Source organism: Pyrus communis, chromosome 7 (genome assembly GCF_041283825.1).
Source record: "Pyrus communis isolate YQ-2024b chromosome 7, ASM4128382v1, whole genome shotgun sequence".
Taxonomy (NCBI): Eukaryota; Viridiplantae; Streptophyta; class Magnoliopsida; order Rosales; family Rosaceae; genus Pyrus; species Pyrus communis.
The window spans coordinates 6,709,815-6,731,552 of NC_142571.1; the positions used below are offsets into that span (position 1 = coordinate 6,709,815).

The window sequence follows — 21,738 nt, forward strand, 5'->3', positions numbered from 1 at the left end:
ATTTTCATATAAAACTAAAAATAAGAAATCATATTTAAGTTTAACTCATGGCAATTTATGAGTGGCGTGTAGTACCACTCAACATCATCCAGTGGCATTTCAATCCCCACACAAGTTTTTCTCCGAAGGTAGAGGCTAGCACAAAAGCGATGTCATTCGAACAGTATTTTCGTTTCACTCTTGTGCTTGTGGTTCAACAACGTCTGCTCGATCAGGATACAACTACCTAATTCTACAACCCGCATTGGATTATAGAATTCTAGCAAATTGCTTTATGCGTTTACTACTCTCTGGAAATTTTGTACAGACAAAAAGGAGGAAGAAAAATGATCTTTGATGGAACTGAGGACTCCAGTTATATAGGCTCTTTCATACCCCTTCAAACACCTTTTGTATGTATCTGAAGTTATACAACTCTTTCCAAAGGGTTGTATCTATTAATTAAAACGTTTTTAATTAATTTTAATTAAAAACTTAATTCAAAATTAAAACTAATTGATCAGATTAATTTTAATTCTTAGGCCCCAAGGCCCAAGGCCCTTGTCTTGATTAATTAATATTAATATTATGGTATAATCATCAAACCTAATTCACACAATTAGTGGCCTAAGCCTCAATCCCTATTCCAAATGGTCCAAATCTTAAATACTAGTAAAAAGGACTAAACCTATAAAGGCCCTTGAAAAAGTGTTGTTTCCCGATGTGGGACAATAGGAGTCTCAAAACTCCTACAATACCCCACATTTTGAGATGATTATTCGGTCATATAGAAACTAAGATACGAGAGTAAATAATAGATGTGACATACATCAGGAGACGTGTTTTTTGGATTCGAACGTACCTTAATATATACTTATCGGATTTACTAGATGATGAAGTGAATATAAAATCTTGAACTGTTCATCTCCGCAGTAAACCAAGATAATAAGCGAAACATATGCCACACCAACACATCACAAATTCATACGTTTATGTTCCTGAACAAATCCTGGATTCATGAAAGCTTTAGAGAATGTAGCTATATAATTCTTATAAATGCGACCCCACATTTACTCTCATATATGTGATATTGATTAAGAATAGGCTGCTACTATTCCACTTGATTTACAAGTATCAATATTATTAAACTAATGTATCTTACACCCATCAGCAGTCACCACACTTCTTCCATCATAAGAATGGGTATGTAAGTGTGTTTCTTCTTTGAATCTAACCAAACCAGTTTACCTATTGAACCTAGACCATGGGATCTCCAATCAACTAGGTTAGGTTTCCATTTGGCAGTTTCATTTTACTCTATTGGCTTTAAACCCATTCCACTTGATGTATGTTTGACTTGCTCTCTAGATAAACTTTTAGTAAGCGGATCTGCAATATTATCTTTTGACTTGACATAGTCAATAGAAATTACACCACTAGAAGCCATCGCTTTATTGTATTATGCCTTCGTCTAATTTGTCTAGACTTCCCATTGTATACACTATTTTTAGCTTGATATTGTGCAGCTAAACTATCACAGTGTATACATATTGCCGTTACAGGTTTAGGCCATATGGGAACATCTTCCAAAAAGTCTCTTAGCCACTCAGCTTCTCCTCTAGCCTTATCAAGAGTTATAAATTCCGATTCCATCGTTGATCGGGCTATGCACGTTTTTTTGGAAGATTTCTAAGATAATGCTACTCCTCCCAAAGTAAATACATATCCACTTGTGGATTTCGTATCAATACTATCGGATCCAATTCACATTGGTAAATCCTTCAAGCACAGGAGGATACCTCGTGTAATGCAACCCATGGTCCTTGTCTTGATTAATTAATATTAATTAATATTAATATTATTAATATTAATTAATATTAATATTATTAATATTATGGTATAATCATCAAGCCTAATCCACACAATTAGTGGCCCAAGCCTCAATTCCCATTCCAAGTAGTCCAAATCCTAAATGCTAGTAAAAAGGACTAGACCTATATAAAGGCCTTTGAAAAAGTGTTGTTTCCCGATTTGGGACAATAGGAGTCTCAAAACTCCTACAATTGCTAAAGTGCCTCTGCTTCTAGGCTTGGTTTGTGCTTTGTTTGATATTTAGGAAGATGTTGGTATATATTGTATATGCTTTGGGTTATTGGTGATTTACTTGATGTGAGAAAGAGAGATTGAGTGGAAAGCTTGACAGCCGAACAAATCTTGTTTGCCTTGTTCTAGTGGTATAGCACATAAAGCATGAATTTTTTGTTGCCTCGTTATTTTACTGATTTGCAAGGCGGTTTTTATGTTTTTCGAGAGCATCAAAGTTTCCTTTGCTTTATCACGTTTATCGGAGCACTGGTTGGGATTATCCAACTTTTCTTTTTATGGGACTTCATTATCGTATCTAATGAATGTACTGTGTAAATGCATTGAGTTTGTGAAATTACTGATCCAAATGCATTGAGTTTTGGGCAGTTCCTCCTGAAGAAACATTTTTCTTCTGTTAAAGCTGAATTTACTAATGGTGAGATGGAGGTAATCAAAGATGTGGCGAAGCATGCCTTGGACAAGTCACTTTATTCATTTGGATTATGCCCACAGCTTCTTTTGTCTCGGTCATCATCCATAAAGTTGAGCACAGAAGGGAATGGTGAGAAAAAAGGACGCCGCAACAAATTGATGCTCTTTCACAAGGCACACATTTGCTTTCCTAGTTTTGACCTTTAATCAAATTGTTTAAACTGTCAGAATTCATGTTATCTTTTGTTTGCCGGGTTCGTGAAGCGAGTTTGAGTAATTTATGGGTGTAGGTGGATGATATGTTTACTGATTGCAGTTGTTAGGTTTAATGTTCTTCCTGGGGTTTGTTCATGCCAGGTTGATCCGTTGTAGTATAATTACTGCAATTTTTTATCTTTCATAGGACAAATTTCTCATATAGGAATTAAAGTTAAACATATGTAATTCTAGGGATGTATCTATATGAGATATTAATCACTTGAACATATACCAGATTCAGTCAGCATGTATAATCTTATAAGTATTATTCCTAATTTCTTAATTGTTGAAAAATAAGGCCTTGTTTGGTCTCTAGGATTGGAATGGAATGGATAAACTACTATATTCAGGTTTAAGATAGAGGTGAATGATTTTTGATATTGAGGGGACTAGAAGGGGGATAAGACATGATGGAAAATAATCCCTTCTGATCCTTACTTGTCACATCCCGGCCCGGGGGGGGACCACTTTCCGGGCCCGCTCCACCACCGTAGCACGATATTGTCCGCTTTGAGCCCCGACCACGCCCTCACTGTTTTGTTTTTGGGAACTCACACGAGAACTTCCCGATGGGTCACCCATCCTGGGAATGCTCTCGCGCGTTACTCGCTTAACTTCGGAGTTCCAACGGAACCCGAAGCCAGTGAGCTCCCAAAAGGCCTCGTGCTAAGTAGAGATGGGAATATACATTTAAGGATCACTCCCCTGGACGATGTGGGATGTTACATTACTAGTGGCGGAGCCAATGTGGGGGCATTGGGCTCCCTTGACCCCAATAGATTTATAAGTTATCCCTTTAAAAAAACTTTAATAAAAAAATATTTGACCCCTTTAATAAACTTTCAATTTTCCAGTCCTGCCCTCTTCTATCAGAAAAGTAACTTTTCCCATGCTATCAGAAAATGACTTTTCCTAGAACCCATTTCTCACACTATAAAAAAAAGTGACTTTTACCAGAACCCAGTCCATACTAGAACCCAGCGCACAACAGAACCCAACGATCTCTCTTGTTCTCCAGGTGCGTTCTTCTGGCCCAGCGATCTCTCTTGTTCTCCAAATTGCATTCTTCGGGCTCGGCGTCCTTCCTCTAGTAATTTCTCTAATATGAAATTTCATTATTTATTTGTTTGAGTTTTTACATTTGGAGAGGGGAGAATTTGAGTGAAAGAGGGGTGGGAAATTTGAAACCATCATAAGAAAAATTGAATCAATTCACTCATGTTAATTCCTTTATTGTAATTCTAAACCAAAATGAATGATAACAATATAAGATTTTAACAGACGATGATGAAGTTGTAGCAGGAAAAAGATAAGGCAATCAAATGGAAAACAAAGGAATAAGACAAATTCAATCACATGTAAAATGAAATCTGAATTGCATAATAGAACGGATTGGGGAAGGAGGAGGTCTAGGTATTAGACTTAATATATTTCATAAACAACTAAAAACACTAACATGAAGGAATCCATAAATTATGCTCAATTGATATAGTACTTGAAGTCAACATGGCATGTAGGAAACAAATTCTACAGAGTGATGCTGCAAACTGATTCTACAGAGTGGTGTTGCAAACTGATTCTGTAGATTGATGCTACAGAGTGATGCTGCAGATTGATACTGCAAACTGATTCTGTAGATTAATTGTGGGGTTGTTCTTAAGGTTTGTGAGGTTTGTATTGGTCTGTGATTATGTGAACTCTGCTTCTGTTAATTTGATCAAATTTATATTATGTTGTTGACTCTTTTTGGTATTATTTAAACAGTTATGGAGAGGTATTTTAAGAGAAAATCAACTGAAGATAACCTCTCATCCTCTACAACGGATATTCCCGAAAGTTCAAATGAAAATAACATAGAAAGTATACTGGCAAATCTTCCAAGAGATCTTGGGCTTCGACTCCGGATATTAGAATATGATCCAAATATTAGAGATCAAGTTTGAAGAGCTTATTTACAAAGGGAATTGGTTCAACCTTGAACCCATCAATTTCCATATACGTCATTTGCAGGAGTACAACACCGTTTCAATCCGAAATGGTTCAATGACTTTCCTACTTGGTTGGAGTATAGCATATCCAAAAATGTTGTTTTTTGTCGAAGCTATTATGTCTTCAAGCTAGAGATTCCGGAGCAAGCAGGTAATGACAATTTTACTAGCAAAGGGTTTCGTAATTGGAAGAAAAAATGTCGACTTCGAGTTCATGTTGGAGGTTCTAATAGTGCTCACAACCAAGCTTTATTTCATTGTGAAGCTTTAATGAATCAGAATCAACATATTAAAACAATTGTCCACAAGCAGTCGGATCAAGCACGTATTGATTATCGCACTCGTTTGAATGCATCACTTGATTGCATTTGCTTTTTATTGCGACAAGGTCTTACTTTTCGCGATCATGATGAAATGAAGATTCAAGCAATTAGGGTAATTTTCTTGAGTTTTTGAAGTTTCTTGCAGATCTTAATGAGGGTATTAAAGATGTGGTGTTTAAAAATACTCCTGAAAATCTCAAGTTAACAACACTTAAAATTCAAAAAGATCTTGTTTATGCAGCAGCATGTGAAACCACCAATGATATCGTGTTTGATATTGGTGATGATGCTTTCTTTGCTATTTTGGTTGATGAATCGCGTGATATATCAGTCAAGGAGCAAATGGCAATTGTACTTCACTATGTGAATACCAACGGACAAGTAGTTGAAAGATTTGTGAGCATAAAGCATGTTCCTATTACCACTGTTTTTTCACTTAAGGAGGCAATTGATCAGTTCTTCTCTATAAATGGATTAAGCATATCTAGATTGCGTGGACAAGGTTATGATGGGGCTAGCAATATGCAAGGTGATTTTAATGGCCTTAAGACACTTATTTTGAAAGAAAATGAAAGTGTATTTTATATTCATTGTTTTGCACATCAACTTCAACTTGCTCTTGTAGCCGTGGCAAAAAATCATATTCAAATTGGCTCTTTTTTCTGCTTGGTTAATAATTTTGCTACTATTGTTGGAGCATTGTGTAAACGTCAAGACATGGTTAGAGAAAGACAACAAGCCAAAGTTATGGAAGCTATTCAAAATTATGAGCTTCCAAGTGGGCAAGGCTTGAACCAAGAAACTAGTCTTAAACGTGTAAGTGATACACGTTGGTGCTCACACTATGGTACCTTGGTAAGCTTGCTTAATACGTTCTCTTTTGTAATTGAGGTGCTTGAGATGATTGTAGATGATGGTGTAAGTCTTGATCAAAGGGTGAAGCAGATATTTTGTTGAATCTTTTGCAATCTTTTGATTTTGTCTCTAGTATTTTTCTGATGAAAGAAATATTGGGAATCACAAATGTGTTGTCACATGCATTGCAAAAGAAATATCTCGATATAGTGAGTGCTATGGCTTTAGTCAAAGCATGTAATCAACAACTACAAGCAATGAGGGATAACGGATGGGATGCTTGGCTTGATAAAGTTTCTTCTTTTTTGTGGCAAGCATGATATTGATATTCCTAATATGAATGATATCTTTGTAGCTCGAGGGAGGTCACGGCGTAGAGTTGAAAATTTGACAAACCTTCATCACTACCATGTTGATCTCTTTATTGATGTTATTGATAAGCAACTTCAAGAATTGAACAATTGTTTTAATGAGACAAGTATAGAGTTGCTTCTTTGTGTAGCATGCTTAAGCCCTGATGATCATTCTCAGGTTTTGACATTGAAAAGTTAGTTCGACTTACTCAAATTTATCCAAAAGATTTTTCTGATATGCAACTCACGCTTCTTGAAGATGAATTGAAGAATTATATTTTTGATATGCGTTTGCATAATGAATTTTCTGCATTGAAAGGAATTAATAGCCTTGCACAAAAGTTGGTGGAGACAAAGAGGGATAGATAGTATCCCTTGGTGTACTTGCTAGTGAAATTAGCATTGATTTTACCTGTTGCGACTGCTTCAGTTGAAAGAGCTTTTTTGGTGATGAAATTGTGAAGAATCCACATCGTAATAGGATGGGTGATCAATGGTTGAATGATAGTTTGGTTGTGTACATTGAGAAAGAGGTATATGATTCTATTAATAATGATGTTGTAATACGACGTTTCCAAAATATGAGAACACGTCGTGGACAATTATAAATGAAAGTATATCGATTTTTGAAAGCTATTTTTTGACCCCATTGTCTTAAATTCCTGGCTCCGCCACTGATCCTTACCATTTTGGCAGATTGGAATGGAAAATAGTCCATCTCCTACCTTCAAGTAGCCCACAATATTTTCATTTCTTTCATCAAAATACCTTGAACATAGTGAGTTGTCCATTTCAATCCAATCTTTAGAGACCAAATGAGGCCACAAATTTTCATTTCTTTCCAATCCCTTTCGCTCACTCACTCTCATATTTCATTAAAATATTGTTTTACATATAAGTTTGGGAGTGGTCGAGGCGGAAGGGGATCCTCCTCGAATCCTTTCCTCCTAATCCACCAAATCAGGGGATCCGTGACATTGAAATTTGATCCAACGGCTGAAGTTATTATAACTTTTAAAGTGGGTTCCTATTTGTAGCTGTTGGATCAAATTTCAATAGCACGAATTCCCTGATTTGGTGGATTAGGAGGAAGGGATCCGAAGAGGACCCGCCTCGACCACTCCCAAACTTATATGTAAAACAATATTTTAATGAAATATAAGTGTGAGTGAGCGAAAGGGATTTCCAAGCAACACAGGAGTCTTCTCAGCAATCCCCACTGTAAGTATGACTGAACTCAGCCTCGAATTCTTTTCTGCATTCGTGTGGATGATGAATGCTCAGATAAATGTTGATGAATGGATGACGGATGAATGCATATTTTTGTATCCTTATTGTTTCGTTTATAGAAGAGTAAGATTTATGTCTCCCTTCTTTTTCATGTATTTTTTTATTCTTTTTTCTTGTATTACGAGGAGCTAGGTTTATGTTTCCCTGACTAGGTGTAATTTATTTTTTGTTATTAATAAAATTTCCCTCATACAGTTGAAGTTTTCTGAAAAAATAAAATAAAATAAAATAAAAAAGTAATAAACTACTATGGAACGCTTCCCATTTTCAACTAGGGATAAACCTCTCAACATAAAGCAGGAATTCCAACATAGGTTTGAAATTTGTTGAATACTTTCCACAACTTTGTCTTTTAATTTTGGCTTTTTAGCCAAAATGGTCACTGAGATTTGCATAACATTTCATTTTGGGCCCTGAGATTTCAAATCAATAGAAGTGGTCCCTAAGATTGTCCACCATCCATCATTTTGGTCATTCCGTTAAAAATTCCTTTAAGTGTCCCAGAGTTCTTGGCCGGAAGTTGGGGCAATTTTGAAAGCTTCATAACTCATCGTTTGTTAACCAAATTTGACCCATAATATATTAAAATGAAGATAGGAAAGTGTAGAGTAAGATTATACCTATTTGGAAGCCCAATAGTTGCTAGAGATGGCCGGAAAATAGCCTCAAAGTTGACTGATCCGAGGGAAAACTCACCGGAAATTGGATAAATTTTAAACGTTCATAACTTCTTCAATACTCAACGAAATCAAGTGATTCAAAAACGAAAATCATACATCTTGATGAGAGGAAGAGAATGGTACCTTTTTTGATGGCTAACTAGCCGTGGTTTGGCCGAAAAATGGCTCGAAAGTGGCTAACTTGAGGCTAAGATAGCCAATTTTGAGCCTTTTCCGGCCAAACCATGGCGATTTAGCCATTAAAAAAAGGTACCATTCTCTTCGTCTCATCGAGAAGTATGATTTTTTTTTTTTAATCACTTGATTTCGTTGAGTATTGAAGAAGTTATGAACGTTTAAAGTTTACTCAGTTTTAGGCGAGTTTTCTAGTTTTCCCTCAGACTAGTCAACTTTGAGGCTATTTTCCGACCATCTTCAGCAACCATTGGTCTTCCAAATAGGTATAATCTTATTCTACACTTTCGTATCTTCATTTTGATATATTATGGGTTGAATTTGGTTAAGAAACGCTTGAGTTACGAAACTTTCAAAATTCCCCAAACTTTCAGCCAAGAGCTCCTGGACACCTAACAAAATTTTTAACGGAATGACCAAAATGATGAATGGTGGACAATCTCAGGGACCACTTCTATTGATTTGAAATCTCAGGGACCAAAGTGATGTGTTATGAGTGGTGATATTCCCACCCTGGTGTCTTATTTCCCCACCCACCATTTAATGAAAATGTTAATAACATATTTATCATTTTAAAAGGAGACTCTTCAACCTATATTTAATTTAGTACTAAAATTTTGAAAAAACAAAAAAACAATTAAAATAATAAATAAATAATGGTGGCTGGGGTGTGATATCTTGGTGGAAAGAGGTTGGGAAAGATTTGGGTTAGAATGGATGGAAAGGTTGGAGGAATGGGCGTATGCTAGATGAAGGCGAGAAACTTCAATGGACAAAAAAAGAGAATTGGGTGTGAGATTTGTAGTTTTGACAAAAAAGGAGGAAGAAGAGTGGTTTGGGGATCCGTGATCTTTGCAGGGCGGTGTTAGGTGTGAAGGAGATGATGAATGTCTAGGTCTTAGGTCTTGCATTTTCTTTCTTCTTCTTGCATTTTCTTTCTTTTTCTTTTTTCTATTTTTATTTATTTATTTATGATATTATTTAAAGATATATTAGAGTTATTAAAAAAAAAATATTATGGTTATTTTGGGAATAATGGTGGGTGGGGAAATAACATTTTACTTTTTTAAATTTCTATGGTAGGTGGGATTATCATGTGGGTGGGAAAATAAGACACTGGGGTGGGTCTAGTAGCACTCTTGTTAATTATTTTAGAGTGTTCGTCTTGTAATGTTTGGCAAAGCCAGAATGTCATTGTTCAAGCATAATTCGATGCAAATAAGTTTGTTTGGTAAGCATTGATCAGCTAGCCATTTCTACTGCATTTTTTTTATCCAACAAATACGAGAACTGTTTCACATAACATCAATACTCTTACATGCTATACCACATATTAACAATAAGCTTCTATTCACATATACCATTTGCTCGAAGTTTGTTTCTGATCCGACACATATGTGCCACAGCATCACAGGTGCTCAATCTTTCTCTAGGCTACTCCGCTGAGCAAGCAACACCAATTTCTAAAACAGAGATTAAACTTTCTATGATTAGGACGCGATTCCTTGCCCTCCCCACATTAGGATGATTGTTCTCTTGAACAAGAACGGCATCCAAAACCTCTTCCACTTGCTCAGTCAGAGCTGCCTTCACAAAGCTATAAATGTTTGAAGTTTCCTGAAGCATGTCGTCGGTTAGTCTTTTTCCTGCAAATATTTCCAACAGGAGGATGCCAAAGCTGTACACATCACCTTGTGTCCACACTTCATGTCCCATGCCATATTCTGCATTCCACAATTCAAAACATTAGATTCTAATTTTCTAGTGAAGTGCTAAAAGCCCATTTCATGTTTGAAAAATTTATAATAAATACTGCACAATTTAAAAATCCTAGATAGGAAAAAAATAAACCACTAAGTGTATTTACCTGGAGGAGCAGAACCAATAGTTCCCTTGATCCCTGAAGAACTTGATTTATTTCCCGAAGAATTTTCAGCAGCTTTTGGTAGGAACCTCACCAACCCGAAGTCACCTACATTTCCTCATCGAGGAGTAAGATATATCAACAATCTGGAACTTATGAATTTGGTTCTTTTTTTTTTTTTTTTTTTTTTTTAATATATATATCAATATACATAAAAAGTAAGATATATCAACCTTGTCTTCCACACCTTTATTATAACACATAGAATAATAAGCCACCTAACTTGTATTTTTGGTACCCATAAAATTTTTTTAACAAGAACAACACATTTATCAAGTTAGTCGCTATGTCATACGGTTTATAATCAAAGAGAAAGATTTCATACAAAACTAATATCTCTCTTTTTTCATTTGTTTTAAGTTAAAGACAATGACTCCAAAAAAGTGAACATTCCTAATATTAGTTCACAAAATTAGATTTATATTGAATTTATTCATAAAATTAAGAGAAAAGATATATATTTTTTGTCGGGACATCCCTCATCGAGTACATAGCCGTGAAAGTTATCTCCTTCATTTCCTCTCTCTTCATTTCTCATGGAATTGAAACCCTAGCTTCTATTTTCAACCCAGAACGTCAAAACATGAATCCATCTCCATCTCTGTCAAAAACGGAACCTAGCCATGGCGATCTTTGGTTCTAGCCCAGATCGTCACCATCGTGCATTCCTCTGCGAAACCCGAGGTAAAGAGCTCTCATTCTCTCTGCGATTATGGTCTCCACTTGGCGATATCTGAAATAAAAATGCATCCAACCATTTTTCCCTTTCGTTTTCATGACCGAAGGTCAAATAAAAACGAAATTCTGACTCATGCATGTATGTTTTCTGTATCTAGACTTGGGGATCCGAGTAAGGCCAGGGGGGAATAGGAACTGCAAGGAGCAATGGCTCACACATGGAGCTGCCGTACACACAGCAAAGATGGCTGCAAGACCTCGGATCTACAAAATGAAAGGTAAATCAAATCCCTCCACTATGTTAAAATTAAGCATGGTTTAATATCTCTGAAAATCATACGGATTTGTGAAATGTTTCTGTTCATGCATTCATAGACCTAAAATTTCGTCAATGCTCAAGTAATTTTCTGTGTGCTTGCATGCCTCCATGTGACAAATATTGAGCAACAAAAACTGTGCATGATACTGGATCCGTGACATGGCTTTGATGAATGTCCACCTCTGTGATTAGGGATGGGCAAATACCCATCGGTTATAGGTAACCACGGTTCTCCGCCCATTTAAATTTCACGGTTACGGTTATGGGTAACCGTTTAGATAAATAAACGATTATAGATATAACCGTTTATCCGTAAAATTTAAATGGGTGGTTATGGGTATTAACCGCGGTTACCCGTTTATTTTATATATGTAAAATTATTACAAACCATGTTCCCTATCGGACAAAACTTAGACGGGTGGAAAAGGAAATTATGACAAATTTTTCTTTTTTAATTTTCAAGTTGTAACTTTCTCTTAATGTATGAAAAAGGAGTAAATGGTTTTATTGTATATGAAAATTTTGTGACAAATTAAGACAGCTATATTCCAGATTGTGTATACACACTGTAAAAATTTGTCACATATACACACGATCACATATATTCCAGATTCTTGGATTACAAACTGTAAAAATTTGACACAAATTTTGTATACAGAAGATATGCGACTTGTGACATATACACCCGATTGAATCTGTAAAAGTTTAATTACAATTTCAGGACAAATTTTTAAAGCGTGTATTTGTGACAAATTACTTTCTCTCAAGTTGCATACACACGATTCAAATCATTCAAATCGTTTATTTTATATATTATTAGAAAAAGAAAATTATGACAAATTTTTCTTTTTAAATTTTCAAGTTGTTAAAAAACATGTAGACGGGTTAAAAAAGAGTAAATGGTTAAAAAGAAAACGGGTTAAAAATGATAAATGGGTAAACGGGTACTAAACGGTTACGGTTAAATGGGTACGCGGTTATGGGTATGGGTATAACTGTTTAGGCAATTACTCAATGGGTAAACGGTTATGCGGGTATGAGAATAAACGGTTATGGATAAATAACCGCAGTTACCCGCTCGCCATAACCGTTGCCCATCCCTATTTGTGATGCTTGGACCACCCCAAAACTTATATGTAAAACAATATTTTAATGAAATATGAGAGTGAGCGAGTGAAAGATAAATGTTGATGAATGGATGACTGAACTCAGCCTCAAATTCTTTTCTGCATTCGTGTAGATGATGAATGCTCAAATAAATGTTGATGAATGCATATTTTTGTATCATTATTGTTTCATTTATAGAAGAGTAAGGTTTATGCCCTCTTTCTCTTTCATGTATTTTTCATTCTTTTTTCTTGTATTACGAGGAGTTAGGTTTATGTTACTTACTTTTCGTTATTAATAAAATTCTCCTCGTATAGTCGAGGTTTTCTGAAAAAATAAAATATAAAAAGCAACAAACTACTATGGAACGCTTCCCATTTTCAATCCGAGATAAACCTCTTAACATAGAGCAGGAATTCCAACATAGGTTTGAAATTTGATGAATATTTTCCACAACTTTGTTTTTTAATTTTTATTTGTAATTCTTTCAGAGTGTTCGTCCTGTAATATTTGGCAAAACTAGAATGTCATTGTTCAAGCATAATTCGATGCAAATAAGTTTGTTTGGCAAGCATTGATCAACTAGCCATTTCTATTGCATTTTTTATCTAACAAATATGAGAACGCTTTCACATAACATCAATACCATTACATGCTATACCACATATTAACAATAAGCTTCTATTCACATATACCATTTGCTCGAAGATTGTTTCTGATCCGACACATATGTGCCACAGCATCACAGATGTTCAATCTTTCTCTAGGCAACTCTGCTGAGCAAGCAACACCAATTTCTAAAACAGAGATTAAACTTTCTATGATTAGGACACGATTCCTTGCCCTCCCCTCATTGGGATGATTGCTCTCTTGAACAAGAACGGGATCCAAAACCTCTTCCACTTGCTCAGGCAGAGCTGCCTTCACAAAGCTATAAAGGTTGGAAGTTCCCTGAAACATGTCATTGGTCGGTCTTTTTCCTGCAAATATTTCCAACAGGAGGATGCCAAAGCTGTACACATCACCTTGTGTCCACACTTCATGTCCCATGCCATATCCTGCATTCCACAATTCAGAACGTTAGATTCTAATTTTCTAGTGAAGTGCTAAAAGCCCATTTCATGTTTGAAAAAATTATAATAAATACTGCACAATTTAAAAATACTAGCTAGGAAAAAATAAACTACTAAGTGTATTTACCTAGAGGAGCATAACCAATAGTTCCCTTGATCCCTAAAGAACTTGATTGATTTCCCGAAGAATTTTCAACAGCTTTTGGTAGGAACCTCACCAACCCAAAGTCACCTACATGTGCAATCATGTCCTCATTGAGAAGAATATTGCTGGGTCTGAGGTCGCAATGAACTATTGGTGTCTCACAATGATGATGGAGATAATCCAATGCCATAGCAACATCAATAACAATATTCAACCGCTGAGAAATTGTTAAGCTCCTTGGCCTCTCATTTGTCTCACCAATTGTATGAATTGGATACAACCATTCCTCTAGGTTCCCGTTAACCATGAACTCATAAACTAAGGCCTTGAAGTTGTGACCGCGATAATCTAAACCAGAACATATCGAGAGTACCTTGACAAGATTACGGTGTCTAATATTTTTGAAATCCTCGCACTCAGCAATAAAACTTTTGTAAGCTCCGTGACGACCAAGGTTGAGTACCTTGATGGCAATTGTAGCTTCACCTTGCTCAAGTACTCCTTCATAAACAGACCCAAAACTGCCCATACCGACCAAGTTGGTTGAGGAGAATCCATTAGTTGCTTTTAGAAGACTTTGGTAAGACACCTGGTGAAATTTGTCTGAACCACTTGCAGCGCGATCCTTTTTGTCCCTCCGTGAGCAATAAAGGTACAAAAAGGTTAGTGCAAAAATGACTCCAAGAATCCCACAAACGAGGGAGAGGACCAATTTCATGGTTAAGCTCAATCCTTCCTTTTTTGCATGCTGGAGTTTGCACTTTGGCAAATGAAACTCAGGTATGGCCCCACAAAGCTTACTATTTCCTTCAACTGATGTCGCCGTTGCATTCTTGAGCACTCCTTTGATCGGCAACATGCCCTCAAAATTGTTATAAGATAGATTGAGAGATTCCAAAAATACAAAACGTTCTAAGAATTCTGGAATTGTGCCAGACAAGTTGTTGTGAGAGAGAGACAATTTTGTAAGACCTCTAAGTGAACTAAAAGTTGATGGAATCGTCCCGTTGAAGAAATTTCCATGCATGTCTAGGTACTCTATTTTTATACAACTAACAAGACTTGCCGGAATTTCACCGAATAACATGTTATTAGAGATATCTAAATACTCTAGATCTATTAAAACTCCTATGTTCTCTGGCAGGGAACCTATAAAATGATTTTGAGGTAAACTCAATATATACAAGTTCAACAGACCAACAATTTCTCACGATATGATACCGCTAAAATTGTTAGCACCAAGAGATAAGATCCTCAAATTCTGACACAGAATTAAACACGGCAGGATGTTGCCTTGAAGTTTGTTGCCGTCTAAGTATAACTCATTTAGTTGACTTAAATTTCCGAAAGAGGATGGAAGATTGCCACAAAGAGAGTTCATACTCAAATTTAATTGATATAACTTGTGCAGCTTTCCTACACCAGGGGGAACGTGACCTGATAATTGGTTCTCAGACAACAACAAAACCTCTAAGTTAGCCAGATTTGCAATCTCATTCGGGATACTTCCTAATATTTTATTTTGACCTAGAAGGAAGGTTTGAAGAGAAGAAGACACGTTTCCTATGCATTGAGGTAACGTGCCCCCAAAGTTGTTGGTAAACATTTCAAGAATTTCTAAATGGGTGGCATTACTCAAATCGCAGAGAAAGGTCAAGTCATCAATTCCCCCACTTCCGAGATGGTTGTCAGCAGGGACCAACCGCTTAAGCTTATGCAAATTCGTCAAAGAGGGACCTTTCCATGCAGGTGGTTACCTGCCATCCCCAATCTAATTAGATTTGACTCATTTGATAATGAAACAGGAATAGATCCACTGAATTGGTTGCCGTTAATGGAAAATATTTGGAGACTCGGAATGACCATACCAAAGTTTGAGGGCAGCGTCCATTTATTCCCATAGAAAGGACTGAGAGAGAAGAGAGATTAAAGATTGAGGGAGGAAGCATACCCGAAAAGCTATTTACATCGAAGGCAAGAAAGCTAAGATTGGTCATTCGGCCAAAAATATCCGGGACAGTGCCACTCAAATTATTAGAAGTTGCGGAGAACACTTCAAGAGATGATAAATTGCTAAAAGAAGTAGGGACTCCTCCTGTAAAGTGGTTAAAGTGGATGGAAAAAACTCTTAACTTTGACAAGAGGCCAAGCTCCTTTGGAATCTTTCCCATCAGTACATTGAAACCAACATCGAGCCCGAGGAGCTGAGAGCAACGCGACAAGTTAGCGGGAATTTCTCCACTCAGTGAATTCTTGTTTAACCATAGGTGTTGCAATCTGTGCAGGCGGCTGAATTCTGGAGGAATTACACGGCCTAAGCTGTTTGCTTCGAGATCAATGACTCTCAAAAACTCAAGTTCCCAACATGTGGCGGTATAGATCCTGCAAGTTTCATGGACGTTAGGCTCAAGCTTGCGACCCTCTTATGACGACGACCACATGTAACGCCGTGCCAAGAGCAAAGGTGGATGGTTTCATTCCACGAAGTCAGGACTTTAAAAGGGTCATGAGTTATGCTAGCCTTGATTTCAAGCAAAGCGAGTCTGTCTGTCTCATTTCCCGGAAGGGCGAAACAAGGAAGGCAAGAGTGAAGAATGAAAGCATGCATAAAAAAGGATGACAAAAACACTGCAGAAATGGAGTTGTAAAACCCCATCCCCATCATGATGATATTTGTTTTGTGCGAAAGTAGAAATGGAGTTGTAAAAAAGTTGAGCTGTATTGATTGTTTGTCTAGCAGCTTTAGCAGCATCCAATTTATAATCCGAATCAGAGTGCTCTGTGCCTAGTGGATCAGCCACCCCAATCGCTATGTACTCGATGAGGGATGTCCCGACAAAAAAATATATCTTTTCTCTAAATTTTATGAATAAATTCAATATAAATCTAATTTTGTGAACTAATATTAGGAATGTTCACTTTTTTGAAGTCATTGTATTCATTCTTTAACTTAAAACAAATGAAAAAAGAGAGATATTAGTTTTGTATGAAATCTTTCTCTTTGATTATAAACCGTATGACATAGCGACTAACTTGATAAATGTGTTGTTATTGTTAAAAAAATTTTATGGGTACCAAAAATACAAGTTAGGTGGCTTATTATTCTATGTGTTATAATAAAGGTGTGGAAGACAAGGTTGATATATCTTACTTTTTATGTATATTGATATATATATTAAAAAAAAAAAAAAAAAAAAAAAAAACACCAAATTCATAAGTTCCAGATTCATAAGGTTGATATATCTTACTCCTCTAGTTCCAGATTGGGTGCATGCTTGCGTCTTGTGAATGGATTGAGGATATAAACAAAAGAATAGGTAATGGGAACTTAGGTATGAGCATGGTTGAGATCAAACAACCACTGCGGCAGAGGCGGCTTTAGGGGACCAAAAGGTGCTATTGCACATAGTCCCAACTTTGAAGGGACTTTTAAATAATGTTTATATTAAAAAAATAAAAAACTTAGTTTATTAGTACTATAAAATCTCATTCTACACTTTTTATAATATACCGCCGAGGTTCTCTAGGAAAAAAAAAAAAAAAAAACAAAGAGAGATGGAAGATTATAGCAAGTGAAGAGAGCTATCGCTTAGCTGTTCGCGTATTACTCATGAAAGTCGTATTGTCTGAAGGGGTAAGACGAAGCTAAGGGTCCCGAGGTTAGCGTTCAAAACTTTCTATGTACTTTTTTGACATAGCATTTGGTCTTAGGATTGGTACTGACCAAGTGATCGGAGCCACTTCTTGTTCTCTAGCCGCATCTGACCACTATGAGTCATTAGAAAAAGATCCAACTTTTTTTTTTTTTTTAATAAAAGGGGACAAGTTGGTGACTTTACCATGATAGTTCATCCTTCCGGAGGCAGGTAAGACTCATGGAGGCATTTCAGCCTCCCCTGACCACCATCGTGTGACTCACCAACGCCTGGAATTGAACCCAGGAGCCATGTGGAATACGGGCCTAGAATTCATCCCTAACCGTTGGGCCACCCATGGTGGTTGAAAAAGATCCAACTGAACCACTTGAAATTTAATTCTTTATGTTTCTTCGTGTAGCTTGTATTGGGAAAGAAAGACATGTGGACTGCTATCAAAGTCTGAAATACTAGTAAATCATAACATAACCAACTTCCATAAATAGCCAAACGAGGCATGCCCAACTCGCTGATGCCTTAACTAAATCTTCTTAATCTTGTCACCATTCCCACTGCGTACTTGATTCACTCTGCTGCAACCCACATCGTCGACATAATACAACCCCCTTCTCTTAGTACCATGCCTAATTACAACCCTAGTTTGGATATTTGGAAGTAATCAAAAAAATAGAAACATTAGTATGATATAACCCAATCGATTGGTAATTTGATTGACTGATAAAATATGATTTGATAATTCCGGAAGAAGCAAGGTACTATGTAAGGATACGGATGAGGTGAGTGCAATTGGACCAGCCTCTGTTACTGAGATAATATTTCCAGCCTTTGTTACTGAGGTACTGTAGAAGGATAAAATGAGGTGAGTGCAATTGGACCAGCCTCTGTTACTGAGATAATATTTCTTTGGCCACGACACTCTTTTGAAGGATGAAAGAGAGACTTGTCATGCATCATGTGATCACGATCTCTAGAGGCAATTTAGACTTTTCCTGAATTATCCCGATCAACAGAGAGAGATACTTGATTAAAAAAAGAGACAATATTGTCTTCTCTCCCGTGATTGCAGTAGGCTTAGGTTTAAGATTTTCAAGGACGGCAGGCTCAACCTTGTGACCCTCTTATGACGACGACCACATGTAACGCTATTTCAAGAGCAAAAGTGGATGGTTTCATTCCATGAAGTCAGGACTTTAAAAGGGTCATGAGTCATGCTAGCCTTGATTTCAAGCAAAACGAGTCTATCTGTCTCATTTCCCGGAAGGGCGAAACAAGGAATGCAAGAGTGAAGAATGAAAGCATGCATAAAAAAGGATGACAAAAACACTGCAGAAATGGAGTTGTAAAACCCCATCCCCATGATGATGATATTTGTTTTGTGCGGAAGTTAAAACTCAATTTATAAAAGAGTATAGCAGGACTGATGGTTTGTCTACCAGCTTTAGCAGAATCCAATTTATAATCATAACCAGAGTGCTCTGTACTCATGCAGTGGATCTACAGCCACCGACATCGTAGTCGATGAGGGATTGTTTGCATTGACCTGACCAAAAAAATCTCACTCTTTTCTTTTTAACTTAATTTTATGAATAAATTCAATTTACATCTAATTCTGTGAACTAATAATAGGAATATTTCACTATTTTGAAAATTATTGTATTCATTCTTCTTTAATTTTTTTTTTTTTTTTAACGAATGATATTATCTACACTAAGGGGTGGAGAGTGGGCTAAGCCTCACAATGTGCTATCAATAATGTGGTTTTAAATTCTCCTTTGGTGAAAATTGAATATAAGACCTCTCACTTCAAGTGAAGAGGAATATCACTGGATTGTAAAATGACATATTCATTTCTTAACTTAAAACAAATGAAGAAAAAGAAGAGAGATATTGGTTTTGTGTGAAATTTTCTCTTTGATTATAAACAATATGACAGAGTGACTTGCTTGATGAATGTGTTCTTGCTGAGAAAATTTTATGGATATCAAAAATACAAGTTATATGGTGTATTATTCTACGTATTATAATAAAGTTAGGCAACAATGTTGACGTATGTCACTTTTTGGGTATATTAATAAAATAACAAATTTACGTTTTATATTTAAGTAAAATAATAACACTGCATAATCATGTCCGGATACATCAAACATTGCTCATTCATGTTCATCGATAGTACGCAAAAAAAAAAAAAAATTAGAAAAAAAAAAAAAAAAAATATATATATATATATATATATATATTTATCTTTGGTTTTGTACAATGACAATTGCTAATTTTGGTGTAGTGTTGTGTCATTTATTTATGCCAACAAATAGTGTAGGTCTTCCGACTCCTTTTGTCACGCCCCAATCCCGACATACGTCCCGAATTGACACGTGATGTCACCAAAAATCCGTAACTATCATATCCCACCTCCAGGATATGGGCAAGCACAACTCAAAATTGAATCACATAGTTATTTTCGTATGCTTTATGGTTGCATCTAACCTCCCCGTTAGACTGGCTACGTACCCTAAACAGGGATCAAGCCATTCGTAGTTCGTCATGCACAATAATTGACATATAACACACTCCAATTAAGTCGAAAGGTATAACGTTTCTCAATCAATCAATAGAACTCGACAAGCATGAAATTACTTGACTCAGGGTTACATAACAACCCATCTGAAAATCATGATTTCCCCTCCATCAATATATAGGCAATTATGTCACAACATGATACCGCAATTCACAACATCTATCATTTTCAAGAACCAACGATGTACAATACCATTCTCTAGCCACATTTATCAACGAGTCTAGTCATAACCATAACCATGATATCCAACATATCAATCCCACATGACGATTTACTTTTTCCACGTCAACCATCAGATAATTCATCACGTTTTCCACATAAAATCGCATTTCATAGTGTGTAACATAGTTAAGAATTAACAAAGTACACATTAATCTCTAGAAGTATTAATCAACTAAAATACTCATGATGACCCCACTCATATCCAACGTCATTCCATAATCACCTCAATCAATAATGTCAACCATCACATCATCAATAACATATACAACAAGTCGAAACGCAAGGCTAGAGCAACACAATTCAGTTGAAGACTACATCTTTGGAAAAGGGGATTTTGGACCACCCAACGGACCAAGGCTCCAAAGGGGATTCCGGACCATCACTCAACGGAATCCAAATAGAACTCAGTTCCAATCCACCCAACCGAATTGAACGGAAGTCCAAGAAACATAACAACAGCTCGAAGGAACAAGACATGATTCAAGTTACCCAATTCACGAAACTCAACGAACGAAGCAATATTGAGCAAAATCCACATCACAATGGGTCATCGGTCATTTACTAGACCTCACATCTCCCAAGCAATTCAATATGCGTTTCAATCACATGTCACAACCATTTCCAATACACAAGTCAAATCACATTTCACTTCATCATACTAATCACTATACTTCCAACATTATATTTCAATACATAGCTTGTAACATGTCAAGGAATCACGAAGTACAATATTAACATTTAATTACGTTAAGCAATCAGTGAGATAACATATCATTTCACGAATTTAATTAAAGAACCTCTACATAATTCCCAATTTGGGTTAAGAATAATAACATGGTAATTCTAATTTATTTTCACAATATCTATTGTGGCTAATTCCCATCTACTCGAATTTAGGATTCTAAATCACCTTACGGAATGAACTAGAGCAATGATTTCGGACCACTCAATGGAATCCAACAACATTGGGTTCCGGACCACTCAACGGAACCAAAATATCAAGCGGTTTCTCATAATCTACCCATACCTGTCATATGTAAAGTCAATGCCAATATTATGGAATTGGTGCATTGGCAACTCAGGCACTCAAATAAGCTGAGAGGCTCGGGCGAGGGACAATAAAATAAGCATGTGATACAATAATAAAACCAGCCGTCAATCATAATTTATAAACCTTGAATATAAATCTTTCATAAGAAATCAATACCAAACTTTTGAAAACACCGAGGGAGTCACCCAAACATCCAAAAGTTCATTCCAAACAACCATAGCATCTCAAATCCATATTCACATACACACAATGAAAGTAGAAGTAGGGCGACATAGTTCATCCAAAGCCTACATCTTTGCAACCATCTCAAACTAAACTCAATGAACTAAGGTGGATACAATCCTGGACCATCACTCAACGGGATCACGGAGTAAGAGGGATTCCGGACCATCACTCAACGGAACCCAAACCAAGATAAGATTCCTGACCATCACTCAACGGAATCGCGGAGTGGAGTAGGAAGGATTCTGGACCATCACTCAACGGAATCCAAACCAGGATACGATTCCGGACCATCACTCAACGGAATCGCGGAGTACATTGCATAACCACCAATCGATGAAACAACACA

The 21,738-nt window shown here is 36.4% G+C and overlaps 1 protein-coding gene and 2 pseudogenes across 1 annotated transcript; 2 read left to right on the plus strand and 1 right to left on the minus strand.

Moving 5' to 3' along the window:
- Window positions 1–4,520: 4,520 nt before the first annotated feature.
- On the plus strand, window positions 4,521–5,404 carry LOC148695553 (uncharacterized; annotated as a pseudogene).
- A 3-nt stretch (window positions 5,405–5,407) lies between these two features.
- LOC137724866 (uncharacterized) lies at window positions 5,408–6,881 on the plus strand (annotated as a pseudogene).
- Window positions 6,882–13,126: 6,245 nt separating this feature from the next.
- Window positions 13,127–14,690, minus strand: LOC148695554 (LRR receptor-like serine/threonine-protein kinase EFR). Its single transcript, XM_088697345.1, has 2 exons — window positions 13,646–14,690; window positions 13,127–13,503 (listed from the first exon to the last, which is right to left on the minus strand). The coding sequence occupies exons 1-2, from the start codon at window positions 14,688–14,690 to the stop codon at window positions 13,127–13,129; spliced, it is 1,422 nt and encodes a 473-aa protein (XP_088553471.1).
- Between the last annotated feature and the right edge of the window lie 7,048 nt (window positions 14,691–21,738).

Coding starts and splice junctions, on each gene's coding strand:
- LOC148695554 (XM_088697345.1), bottom strand. CDS start 14,690: ATGCATGGAAATTTCTTCAACGGGACGATTCCATCAACTTTTAGTTCA. Junction 13,504..13,645: donor TATTGGTTATGCTCCTCTAG/GTAAATACACTT, acceptor TGTGGAATGCAG/GATATGGCATGGGACATGAA.